Source organism: Anabrus simplex, chromosome 4 (genome assembly GCF_040414725.1).
Source record: "Anabrus simplex isolate iqAnaSimp1 chromosome 4, ASM4041472v1, whole genome shotgun sequence".
Taxonomy (NCBI): Eukaryota; Metazoa; Arthropoda; class Insecta; order Orthoptera; family Tettigoniidae; genus Anabrus; species Anabrus simplex.
In genome coordinates, this window is record NC_090268.1 from 232,524,840 (window position 1) to 232,538,664 (window position 13,825).

The 13,825-nt window shown below is 38.6% G+C and overlaps 1 protein-coding gene across 1 annotated transcript in view; it reads right to left on the reverse strand.

Moving 5' to 3' along the window:
* Dip-C (dipeptidase C) overlaps positions 1 to 13,825 on the reverse strand; it is a 1,401,195-nt gene that overhangs the window by 17,361 nt on the left and 1,370,009 nt on the right. Inside the window, exons 9-11 of the mRNA XM_068227217.1 lie at positions 6,970 to 7,070; positions 6,696 to 6,890; positions 4,736 to 4,887 (exon numbers count right to left, since the gene is read on the reverse strand). Coding sequence (XP_068083318.1) covers positions 4,736 to 4,887; positions 6,696 to 6,890; positions 6,970 to 7,070 — 448 coding nt within the window. The remainder of the gene's footprint in view (positions 1 to 4,735; positions 4,888 to 6,695; positions 6,891 to 6,969; positions 7,071 to 13,825) is intronic.

The following is a 13,825-nucleotide window of genomic DNA, read 5'->3' on the forward strand; positions in this document are numbered from 1 at the left end:
TTAACGTGCCAGAAATCAACGACACTGAGCTGTGGCCATTTCAACACCGTTTTAAGGGTTACCGATCCAATCCGGGATTTGAACCTGCGAACTCAGACACAGAAGGACAGCGACTCAACCAACTGAGCCACATGAAAATGAGGCGTTTGTGATTATTGTTATAAATAGATGCAGCTAGTATTTTTACAAAGGTTTTATGAGGAACATTTATTAAGGCGTACGTTTTCTTACTGTCCTAAACGCACGAGGCCGGACAGAAGAACTAGCTGGAAGCTAAGGAACCTTGCAGGGGTGTCGCTTCCTTCTCTGTTCACTTTTCCAAATTAAACTCCATGACGTAACAGCCTCGAAGCGCCATCGCCTACCAAGCGACGGCTGTTCAGCCCGGAGGCCTGCAGATTACGAGGTGTTGTGTGGTCAGCACAACGAATCCTCTCCGCTGTTATTCCTAGCTTTCTAGACCGGGGCCGCCATCTCACCGTCAGATAGCTCCTCAATTATAAACACGTGGGCTGAGTGTACCTCGAACCAGCCCTCAGATCCAGGTAAAAGTCCCTGACCTGGCTGGGAATAGAACCCGGGGCCTCCGGTAAGAGGCAGGCACGCTACCCGTACACTGTGGGGCCGGCTGGTACTTTTAGGTCTCCTTATTTTCGAATTTGACTTAAGACATCCTGCATTCGATTCCCGGCACTGACAGAGTTAAGAAAGGCATGGGATGGGGAGGATACAGCCTTGTTTTTGGGTGCAGTAGAGTTTTCCTTGAGTCTCTCGTAATCGAAATATATACGGCCTGGAAGGTAGTCACCTTCACGGGGTGTAGTACCAAAGTGGTTCCTTTTTTTTTTTTTTTTTTAAGAAGACAAATTAAATGAAGATTCTACTTCCTCACAAACGAAGAACGATATTATCAATAATGCAGCCGGTTTATGTTAAAAGTACAAAAGCTATGATTGTACATGGTAACAATCAAAACCAACAATATCTACTGAAGATCCGTCACCGCACTCGGTAGCACCGGCTTTCTTTTCATATTCACCGGGCGAGTTGGCCGTGCAGTTAGGGGCGCACAGCTGTGTGCTTGCATCCGGGAGATAGTGGGTTCAAACACCTCTGTCGGCAGCCCTAAATATGGTTTTCTGTGGTTTCCCATTTTCACACCAGGCAAATGCTGGGGCTGTGCCTTAATTAAGGCCACGGCTGCTTCTTCCCACTCTCAGCCCGTTCCTTTCCCATCGTCGCCATTGAAGACCTACGGTGCGACGTAAAGCAAATTCTAAATAAAAAATAAAAAATCTTTTCACAACCCCTTCCAAGGGAAAGTTGTATCCACACTACTGGCCTGGACTTACACCCCACCCACTGAAATTATTTTGTGGGTACGCCACTGCATCCACTCACCATTTAAGGTACAAGGTAAGTCCGAAGAATGGTTGGATACTCAAAATTAACCACCATAAATGATGCGGTTCTGACTCAAAAGTATAAGGAAAGGTAAGGGACGGGATCTAGTTTTTAAGTAGAATCCGTATCAATAGAACGTGACTTCCCATTTTAAACGTGTTTCATGTATCGACTGCGATTCAAGCCTGGGACGTCCTGATGAGAAGATAGAAGCATTGGAACTGAGTTATCATGCCCGCCAATTATAAAGTATTTACCCGCACTTTTGATGGTGCCATTTGAGGTTCCAATCAGTCCCCGGGCATTTGACAAAGTATATAGGCCTACCTATCGAACTTAGGCACGCATCCGCGATTGTCTTGGCACTGTAAGAATTTTTAAAAAAAATCATAACTTACCGAGGATGCACATAGTGTTGGCTTTTCAGTGACAAAACGGTCCCTTCTTCAAAAAATGTTACTTATATGGCACAAAATGAGGAACTAACGTGCAGATCACAATCCTGTCACAGTCTTCCCAACGCTGCAACTCAAATACAGCACACCTCTCAACCACGGTACAACCCAAGGATCCCTAGGACATTGTTGTTTCCTGGAACCGATCTGCAAAAGCTGACACGATGTTGTAAGCTTGCAGCTGTTTCTGGACGTGGCCCCCGTTATCTCGGTGGTCACGTTCCGGCCCCCTACTGAGTAATCCCTTGCTAACTGGCCCTTTCTTCATGTCTTGACATTTGTTAATACACGGTTTCATTCCCAATACTGAGGCCTCTACAGGAAAATATCCTCGCGCATCACAATCCTAAGTGTCTTCCTTGCATTCAAGTAGTACAAATATGGAGAATTATGTATGTCCCTATTGAGCCCTTCTAATAGATTCTTGTTGCTACGTTAATTTAACATTTCGGCGTACGATTTTAAGTTGTTCGTACCGTACGTAAAACAATGGCTAATCCACGCTCTAGTTTCAGGAAATATTTTTGTGGGGGGGCCCGGCCCCCCTGGGCCCCCCCCCCCTGGCTACGCCAGTGGCGTGAGCTCTTTCGTGTTATGAAACATCACGCGGCCTCTCCTGGGTTAAAGTACATTTGCCTGGGCAAGGTTGACCAAGAGCGACATCCGAAAGAGAGGACCTTTATTTGGCCATAAGGAGGAGACAGTACAACTTTAGGACTGCAGGTCAGCTTGCATCTCACCTCACAGCAGCCACAGCGATAGTTGTATCAAAGCAAGTGGTGTACAGAAGGCTTAGGCAGAGAGGCTTTACAATCGGTGACTCACTGTACGTATACCCCTGATGCATGTGCACAGAAGAATTCATCTAGAGTGGAGTCAACAATATGTCACCTGGACAGCCAAACAGAGGGTCATTCTGATTACAGATGAGGCCTAATTTGGAACTTCAGAATGACTGACAACAAATTCGCATCTGGCAAGAACCTGGAACGTGGTTTTGACCCTCAAACATTGTGGGAAGGGACCAATATGCAGGTGGATCAATGATGGTATGGGGAGGCATTGGGATAACCATTCAAACACCTATCCATGAAACTGTCTTGGTAAACCAGCAAGGTCTGATGGACATGAAGTATCATGACGAGAACTCAGCACCTCGTGTTCGTTTGTTTAGAGGTGCTGTGGGCTCATTTTTCGTACTGATGGTGGATAATACTCGCCATCATACAAAGCAGCTGGCTGATGTCTTCTTGTAAACTGAAGATATTGCTCACATGGATTGGTCTGCTTGCTCCCCCAGACTATAACCCAACAGGGGACATGTGGAATGCTCTCAGGAGTCAAACTACACCAAGCACTCTCCAGGAGTTAAGAGTTGCTGTTCAGGAAGAATAGGCATTGATGCTGCAAAATGAGATTGATGACATTATTCACAGCATGCCATGTCATTGCTGGAACTGTATTACTGCCAGAGGTGATCACATAAGTAACCCATGTCCTGGCGTTGGTGACAGTGGATGCATTTTGCAGCAAAGCAGACAATAGGGGTTCCATCAAATCAACAGTGTTTGCTTCATTTATACATGACACCTGATCCTATTTTGTGTTAAAAAATCATGAGAAGAAAGGATTTCCATTTGTTGCTTTACTTTTGGACATTTACGTAGATAACGTCATCAAAACTGCTATGTGACATGCTTTACGTATAATAACAGCATTTTAAGAAATTCTTCTTGGAGTGTAAGCAGACTGCTTCTTGAAATGCATTATACCAAATCCTAAGAGTAATGAAAACTCCCTATAAATCAGACTAATCACCAACACACAAGAAACCTTATAATACTTGACTAAACATCTTGTATTTAAACTTTTTTTTACATTTAATTTACTAGCGACCCATGTGGGTGATTTTGAATATATCATGATCGACCTCATTAGACAACATTAGTTGTTTTCTTCTTGATATATGTATGTAGCTCAGTGCAAAGTTTCTTCAAGGCCCTTGTCACCTCCTGTCTGTTAGCTCGGTCCTTTCTCTCTATGTAATATTTAAATCACTAAAAGGACAATAACTTCTACAGCATTCGTGAAAATTACATATTGAAGAGGGTATTTTTATCTTAATAAGATTATTGAGTGAATAAACAGTTTATTTTGATAATTAATGTAATTTCAAATTTATTGATTTTTTACAACAAACTTTATTGAAGGCTATCTTTATTGAAAGAGATGTACCATCCAGGACATTTCTGTAGAGCTTTTGATGCTCAACAATTCTTCCACACATAATTTTGGTCTGTCGTTAATGGTTTAGGCAGTGTAAAGTAATCACTCAGATAGCTATTACTTCTTTGACTTCCTTCACTCAAATCACCATTACTCAACCCCTTTTTGTCATAGGTTCATTTTTTATTTCATACACCTAAACCTTCCTCAATAAATGCTCTAAACAACAGTGCAAACCACAAAAAAAATCCTTTGGTAGTTCTCAAGATAAAAAAAAACACACACACACATGCACCCCCCACCCCCCTACCAACCAAGGACTTTATATTATAACATATACAGACGTCAAGTTTTTCATCCTCAGTTACAATCAATACTGGATCCAATAGGATGATAATTTTTAAAAATTTGCCTTTCCAAGTCATCACACTTTGCCTAATCAGAAATGAAGAGTTCAACATTTTGCAGCATTTAACAAAAAGGAAACAAATTTAAGACAAGAAAATATTCAAACACTTCAGTTGTTTTTGTTTTCCACAATATTTCTTGTCTTGTAATGAAGCAATATACAAATTAGTAATAATTTATTATCAAGTATGAACTCTGCAGTAGTCGGCAGCTCTGATACAAAGTTATTGAATAATACTTACGTGCGTGGGACTCGAGTTAGATTCTCCACACCTGTTTCCGTGACCAGGACATCATCTTCAATACGCACACCACCAAAACCGCGGAAACGTTCAATTGCCTCAGGCACCAGGAAGCGAGCTTGGTTTGGGTTAGCCAAAGCTTGATCCAGGAGCTTAAAGAAAATTATTAATATATAATAAAAAGTTTGTCACTGTTCCATTTTATTTAACAGGAGAAGAACAAGAAAAAGTTGTGTAACCATCAGGTAACAAGAGGTCATGGGTGAGTACAGGGATCTCTTAAGTTGAATTCACATAATATTTGCACATCACAGAGAAATATTGCCATAAAATTATTATAAGAGAGAAGAAAGTACCACAGTATACTGTAACATGATATATATATAAAAGAAATCAAAAAATAAATTCTTAAGTTCAACATAATATTTACAAACCCATCCTGAATTTTATATAATGTTCAATCAATCACTACTGATCTGCATTTAGGGCAGTCACCCAGGTGGCAGATTCCCTATCTGTTGTTTTCCTAGCTTTTTCTTAAATGATTGCAAAGAAATTGGAAATTTATTGAACATCTCCCGTGGTAAGTTACCGGTATTCCAATTCCTAACTCCCCTTTCCTATAAATGAATATTTTCCCCAATTTGTCCTCTTGAATTCCAACTTTATCTTCATATTGTGATCTTTCCTACTTTTAAAGACACCACTCAAACTTATTCGTCTACTAATGTCATTCCACACCAGCTGACAGCTCGAAACATACCGCTTATTGCAAGTAATAAATCTCATTTTTGATCCATATTGAATATCATATAAATGTTAAAATATCACATATGTTTATTAAACAAATCCACCTATTCAATACAATACAATATTTCTTATATTAGGACTTATACCTTCCTATTAACATCCTAATTGGGACATGTTTTGCCCCATATATTGGGCATCATCAGCCAATATCTCACACCTCAAAATAATTTCTAATTAGGATCCTAACTATGTGTTAAAGGCCTGTGTACTTCCTAGATTATAAAGGATGTAAAGGGTTGTGATTAAAAGGTCCATTTTATTGTTTTCATTTGACTATTTAAAAATTGCTTATTTGATTATAAAAACTCCGAAGATAACTGCTTAACCATAGTACAGGCAATTATTAGAAACTCATTAAAAAGTTCTTCAATTGTAAAATGTTGACAATCTTGTCATGTTCTTATACTTGGTCTGATTGTCCACTAGTTAAAACTTCATTCATGTTTGAACATTTACATAAAAAACCTAAATTACATTGTGATCAAGTAGAGAATCTGGTTAAAAACTTCATGATTTTGTTTACTATCAAGATATAGAACTGTTGTCTTCTTAAAAATTCCATTTAACAGTGTTTATTTTGCTACTTATTGATGTTTAAGTGACATTTATAACAGCCCTCTGTTGAGGGTATGTCCCTAATTGTAAAAGTTTGAATACTGGAAGTTGAAGTTTTTGATGTTATTATCATTATTATTGAAGTACCAATTCCGGCATCAATCTCTGAATCCGTTTGTTGGCGTGATTGATAAACGTTGTCAGAGTGATTGTTTGTTGGTTTTTGTTACAAGTTGGGTTTGCTGCCACTTGTTGTATATGCTGATATAATGGGGACCGCTCAAACTTAATGTTGGATAACGGAAATTTGTTGCTTCTGGTTTGCAGAATGTAGTTTATTGAGATGTCCCCTCGTCTCTTGTGTGGCTGACTTGTTTTGTTGGTTGTACAGAGGGTACACATTGTCTCGCGTAAATCTGTTAACAGTTTCAGAGATTACCATTCTGAGTAAAAACTTAGCCTAGTTTTAAAAAATGTAGTACATCAGCTGTTTATCAGCTATTGTTATAAACATACAAGATGTAGTTGCAGGAGATATACCACAACCATATCCAATATTTTAAAGCAGGGTCAATGTTAATTCACGAAAACTTACAGCATCAATAAAGTAGCAGCCTGGCTCAATTGTGAGGACCATGCCTTGTTCCAAGACACGGGCAGTGCGAAGCTTGTTGACTCCGGCCTCTTGTGGACGCTGTGGGGTTCCTGGCAAGTAACCTCCCACATCGTGTACATCCAGTCCCATGAGGTGGCCCAAGCCATGAGGCTGAAAGACAGCACCAAGCCCAGCCTGTAAACAGACTGGATTATTCAGACTAGCTCCTTAGAAATACAAGGTATATATATTAACAGATGAAAACTTAACCCACCTCAAGCATATCGTCTACATCACCACAAAGAATTCCATTATCAGCAAGTTCCTGCAGCATTACACGATTTGCCAGCTTGTGCATTTCAACCCAAGACACACCTGATGGGAAGAAAAATAATTTTTAAAAGCCTTTTTTTTTACAAAATAACAATCACACAAAAACCTATTGTGGCATATATAGGTACCTAAAGCAGCAAAAATAATTTCTGGAGGAGAGCAGTACATGGATAAGCAAGTGTGACGATGTCCGCCGTTTTATTGTAAGACCTTGGGAGAAGCAAGTTAGCCTGGCTGCGGTCGCATGTGATGTCACCAATTTAGTGACACTGGCCACTCACCGAGCAATCGACCAGTCAGAATGGAGTGAGGAGTGCAAGGCCAGACTCTCTGACATCTGCATGGATGCCTCTAGTTACTGCTGGATACCTCAAGATGTTTGGGGGGGCCAAGAGTGTTCTGGGGCATATCCATCTTCTGGACTGTTCTGGAACCACTGACCTCCCTATTTAAGGCACGCCAGGCAAGTCCAGAGCTGAGTTCAGTCAGAGAGTTTGTGCTGCTGAGTGAGAGATATTGAGGAGTGTTGCTGTGGAGCACTGGGTAGTCAGTGGACATTGATGGCTGAGTGCTGTCAGTGCTGTGTGTGAAGTTGAATTCAATGAGTTCAGTTCTGTCTATCACGAGGAGTAGTCTCTCTTGTCCAGCTGTTGTGAGTGTACGGATAGTGTACGCCATACAGTACTACGCGGCTGTGTCATTTGTGGTCTATGAACTAAGTGGCTATGATAGCATACAGTGAGAATAACTGCAGAATAACTGATAGTAGTGGAACAGTATGTAATGTGATTTAGTTTGTAAGCAATAGAGTGAACAACTAGTGTGACTGAGTCGTAAGAGCAGAGAAAGAGAGAGAGCACAAACTGGTGTAATTGTGTGTACTGTGTAGTATAAGTTGAAGTCCTGGTGTGCGTGTGTAGTGTGTAAGCAATTAGTAGTAATTAATAAATCTCAGTAATAGAATTTAACAACAGCAGTGTTGTGTGTTTTTTACCACCCCTGCCATGTTACATAATGTTACTGTTATTCAAAGTATGATCATAATCATTTCACAGTACTTCATAACTACATAAACATTTCTTACAGCAATAAAGAAAACACATGAAAAACTGCAATTACAATTTTCTCCAAAAATATATTTGATTATATTATTCATTAAATAAAAATCTTTTAACTATGGCACCTAAAGTCACAAACTGTTGAAAAAGTTCAGTATGTTATGTTTGTTTTAAAACCACAAGAAAAGATCTGAAAAATTCTACTTTATGGAAATTCTTCAAGCTTAAACCAGCCACAGATAATATCTTTATACAAAAATAATTTCTAAATTTTGAAATCTTTTCTAAGATTTGTTAGCATAAAATGTGAATGTCATCTCTGTGTATTTCAGAGTAGTTTAATTATTTTCCAATGCTGATTTGGTAGGATGACATTGTGCCACAGATGTGAACATTTCAGAAAAGAATTCTTCATGGAGCATATCTAGTGTTCATCATGCAACCACCATCAATATCTCTCTCTACAGTGCTGATATCTCCATACTAGAGTGGCCTCCTTCCTCTGTAGTCTCAACATCAACCCTACTAAACATTCCAACAAGCTGCTTTCAGACCTTCTAACACACTATGAAATCTGCAAGACCTGCGCAGAATTATCACTGAAGAGCATTACAGATAAAAGTGGCTTCAAAGGTCAGTGGTATCACTGCAAAGAGGAAAAGAAAGAGTTCCTAACTGGTGGGAAATGATGTCAGAAAGGCAGAAAAATGAAAAAGTTCCCGAGCCTTCAAAAGCTCCATACTATCAGGTTCAGGAGAGAACAAGATTACATATATAATACAGTGTAGGTATCTGGGAAGTTTCTCCACAGTGGTTTCATGCTGGAGAGTGTGCTAGTAACAGCAGTTATGTTGGTAACATACTTGAACTTGTAACGATGAAACCTAGCATCGTCCATAAAGTAAGTTTCATTTAAAACTTCAAGTCCACATCAACTTATGAATCTCTGACACCATTCAGAATGCAGCAACCTTTTCATAAGATCAGTTGTTATTAATTCTTGAACCAAAGTTATTTTATTGGGGTACAATTGAAGTTCTTTTCTCACAACTTGATTCGCTGTCCATTTAGAAATTCCAGATTCAAGTGTTAACTCTTGCGTTGATTTTGTAGGACTCCACAACTATACATCTGAAAGCTGATCAAGTTTTTCTAGCCCTTAAGCCTACCACTTCATTGCACATCATGAACTGAACCGGCCATACAAAACTTACTTATCAACCCATGTACAGAATAGCAATTTGGACACCTGAAGTTAAAAAAAAAAAAAAAAGGGCACTATATTCCAGTTTTACATTTTCTGTCAACTTATCACCTTCATGAAACGCATGTTCAGCTGAATTAGAAAGTGATGGAACCAGCTAGAGGGGAAAAATATTCTAGACATGGTACTGATAAAACCAGATGAGCTGTATGGAGAAACTGAAGTGATCATGAAGCTGTTTTGTCATAGTTAAAAATAAGTGTGGTACAAACGTTGGAAAAGTAGGACTAATAACCAATACCATATAGCTAATAAGAGAGGCATGAGAAAATTGAGGGATTTTTAAAAAACAATTATAATCACTGGAAAATGGTAAATAAACAGCCTATGAGGTGGGTTTAAAGGAACTGTTTGAAGAGCATGAAAACAGGTATGTACCTTTAAAGACAGTAAGGTATGGTATCATATGTAGGTCCAACCCTTGTCTTTTTTCTGTATGGGGTCAGATATGAATGAGATGAATCTTTACAACCGTATGTCCTTCCTGACATCAACCTCATCACAGGAGTTAATGAGATGAAATGAGTGACGTGACATATCATAGTAGGAAGGGAGAGGGTGAAACCCAGTGCCGGCACATGGCGTACTCCTGTCGAATAGCATCAAGGGGTATGCTCAAGGCTTAACGTCTTCATCCTACAGACGAATCACCATCAACAGCATCATATGCCCTAACTCTGTATGAAAACTGAATCCAGGCTTTTGACAAGCTATCAGGTGATTAGAAATTGTGTACACCACCTCTCTATCCTGCCAGCCATCACTCTGATGGAGAAATTTTTTCGACCAATAAGACTTGAATTGCCTAATCACAGTGTCAGACCATATACAATGAAATATCTTTCAACACCAACGCTATTGGTAGGACCCAAATACATTGCAGAGCCTCTTAGGCAAACTCTGGGTACTTGAACTTAACTGCCAACAGTATTTGCAGTCAGTCTATATCTTTATCTTTCTGCATAATTTGTGCCCTCAACAAAACTATCCATAATTAACATCCTGAAAAATGGGTTCTTTCTTTTACTTCCAAGCAGTGACAGGATTAAAAAGTTTTCCAATCTCTTGGAAATACAATTTGTTACATTTTCTGCCATGTGAGTGCTCAACTTTTTGTTGCACTAAGCATACTCTCCATGAACAAGATTTTCATTTTGCTTTTTTCTCTTCCATTTGAAAAAGAGTCTGTGAATTGCAACATATCTGTGGATAACCATCTTCCAGCACACCTTTGTAGCACATTGCATTAAGTTAACAACTCACCCTACAACTTGTGTGCAAAATTGGTAGGAAAAGCCCTCCAACTGGGTAATTCATTTACTAGTTATGACTGAGACCTGAGTCACAAATTTACCCCAACACTGTAGTTCAAAATAATGACATTCATCACCTATCTATACTGTATATATAAAATAAGAGTTTGGTCTGTACATTGCTCAGAATTTAAAAAGGATGGTATTTCTGTATTGATCGTGTCCATAGTAGCAAGGAAATGCACCTTTTTAATTTTCCGCAATTTCTGTCTGTCTGTATGTATGTATGTATGTATGTATGTATGTATGCATGCATGTGCACACATCAAGAGAAATCGGCTGAAGAGAATTTAATGAAATTCGCTATGTAGTGTCTGGAATAAGTCACTACAATCTAGGCTATAAATAATCTTATTCATGCTGAGAGAAATGGTAGTTTAGGAGAAGGCCTAACATTTAATCCTCAAATATTTATGTTATTAGTGGTCCTATCTTAACGAAAATCAGTATGTAAAGTCGGGAAATAAATTACTACAATATAGATCATAAGTAATCTTATTCACAGCAGAAAGAAATGGTAGTTTAGGGGAAGGCCTAAATTTAAATTCTCAATTTTTTATGTTATTAGTGGCCCTATCTTAATGAAAATCGGTATGCAAAGTCGGGAAATAAGTTGCTACAATCTAGGCCATAAATAATTTTATTTGCACTGAGTGTAATGGTAGTTTAGGGGAAGGCCTAAAATTTATTTCTCAAATAGTGGTGTTATTAGTGGTTCTATGGACAAATACTACATTAATAAAGTTATATAGTATTAAATTTCTGATCATTTATGTCTTATACATTTTTACTGTACCGGCTATGATAACAAGAGATAGGTATTCATTCATGAATTTCGATTTTTGTTGCCAAGTCCATATCAGCGCCAAGTCACGAGAAAATGGGTAAACAGAATTTAATTGAAATTGTTATGTAAAGTCGGGGAATAAGGAACTACTGTCTCGTAATTTCGTACGACACCCTAATATTACAGAGTCGAAAACTAAATGTGAAGGCCTACAATACAGAAAGCTCATAACATTGAACAACAATAATATTACATTGACCATTGTTGTGATGTGCTTTGTGTCTTCTGTTGCCAGTCATGTCCGATAGATGGGATTACTGCTGTATACCGAGTACTTTTTTTTTAATTTGCTCTACGTCCCACTGACACAGATAGGTATTATGGCGACAATGGGATAGGAAAGGGCTAGGAGTGGAAAAGAAGCGGCTTTGGCGTTAATTCCGGTACAGCCCCAGCATTTGCCTGGTGTGAAAATGGGAGACCACGAAAAACCATCTTCAGGGCTGTTGACAGTTGTTTCCGAACCCACTACATTCCGAATGGAAACTCACAGCTGTGTGCCCCTAACTGCATGTCCAATTCGCCCAGTTTTACCGAGTATAACAGCCTGCCTGAATATTGGCGGGAAGTAGCTGGGGAGTTAGATAACTTTCTTCTTAAGCATGCCATTCCTCTGGTTCATAAATTTTCTGATACTACTGGTACGTAACAAACTGCTTCATCATAGCATTCGAGCTATTCAATCCCTACGCCGAGGCACTGATTGGAATGAGCATTGTGTATATTTAGCGGAACAATGGCAGAGGAGTGTTTACAGCTGTCTGCGGCTGGTCATTCCAGCACTGGAACTCTGGAGTGTTAGAACGGCATCGTAGTACTGTTCGTTAAAAGTGAGAAAATGTGCAGTTTTTCATTTGAGCGAATATTTTATATGATAACATTGCTAATCCCTACATTCATACTGACGTTTTTGTAATGGCCTAAGTCAACTAAATGCAGTTAGGAAAACCACAAAGACAGTCTTTCTGAGAATCCTGTAGCGAAGCACAGGTATAGCAGCTAGTTAAAAATATTTAGGAGAGATGAAGAACTGCTGTTTAACAAATTTTCATCCAGAGATTCATAAACAATCTTGTATAGCACCTAAATACTTGTTAGCATATATCACAGATTTAAACCATGAATTCCAGCATGTGAGCACAGGGAAAGGAAATATTACAGCTGGAAGATCTAGATAACTTTCCTCAAGAAAATTAATTTTAGTACTTTTTATTTTTCTTGAATGTAAGGAAGCCATTTTCAATTTGGCTACTAAATAGTTTATTTGTGACATTTCTTCTAAAATCACATCTCCAACTAAGTTTACCTTGTGCGCAAAATACTGAAAGTGCATAAGATGGTCACCAACTATAGTCTCCAATGCTTTAAAGCATGTCCCCATGTATCGAGTTGAGTCTGATACCAAACCACAAGTACATTTACATATGAGATGTCATATTCTTTCAAAATGTCGATGATTGCCCTGCTATAAGTAGTACTGTTTGTTTTGTAAAGAAAGCTACAACTACTTAGAAATACCACCTGGTTTGCTTTACCACACATTGTTTGGGATAAAGCTGCGAAACAACATCTTCCCTGCCTGTCTGAAGTCTCATCTGTAACTATAACAATTGGCTTTCTTTGCAAGCGCTCCTTAATCTCAGCTTTCATTTTTTCTCCACAGTGAGGTACATATTCATTATGCAATGTAGTTAGCTTTGGCAAATCTCCCAATCCTGGCATGTATCTGAATGCAAATTTGAAATAAATGAGCTAAACGATTTATGCACAAGATTCTCTACCATCCCACAATAATTAATATTGGGCACTTAATATGGTTTTGTATTATTTTACCTCCATAATTTAATTTAATTTTTAGTTTTCAGACATTTCAAACATCGCCTGTAAAGTGTAAAAGCAGAAATGTTCTCGTTAAATTCATGGCTCTCTCTTAGTTTTGAAGAATCGGATAAAATTAAATACATGGTATACAATTATAAAACAAGGTACTTACTTTGACAAGTACTCCAGAAAAGCTGGATGGTCTACTTTGTGTAGATGGATGTTCATCACCAAAGACATTTACTGTATCTTAAAAAAAAAAAAAAGTGCTTTTTCATGATTTTTCACTCTTCACTTCACCTGGTATCATTTGTATGGTGGCTTGCCACTTTATTCCACATTGCTTCTCTTCTAATTTATTGTTAAAACATTCTTTTGCACTGACATTTCCCCAGCTTTTGATGTGCTTGTCTAAAAGTCCTTCTTTTGGCACTCCAGGTGCTGATTACACAATTTAGAAATTAAAATTTCACTCTCACTGATATAAAAACTTC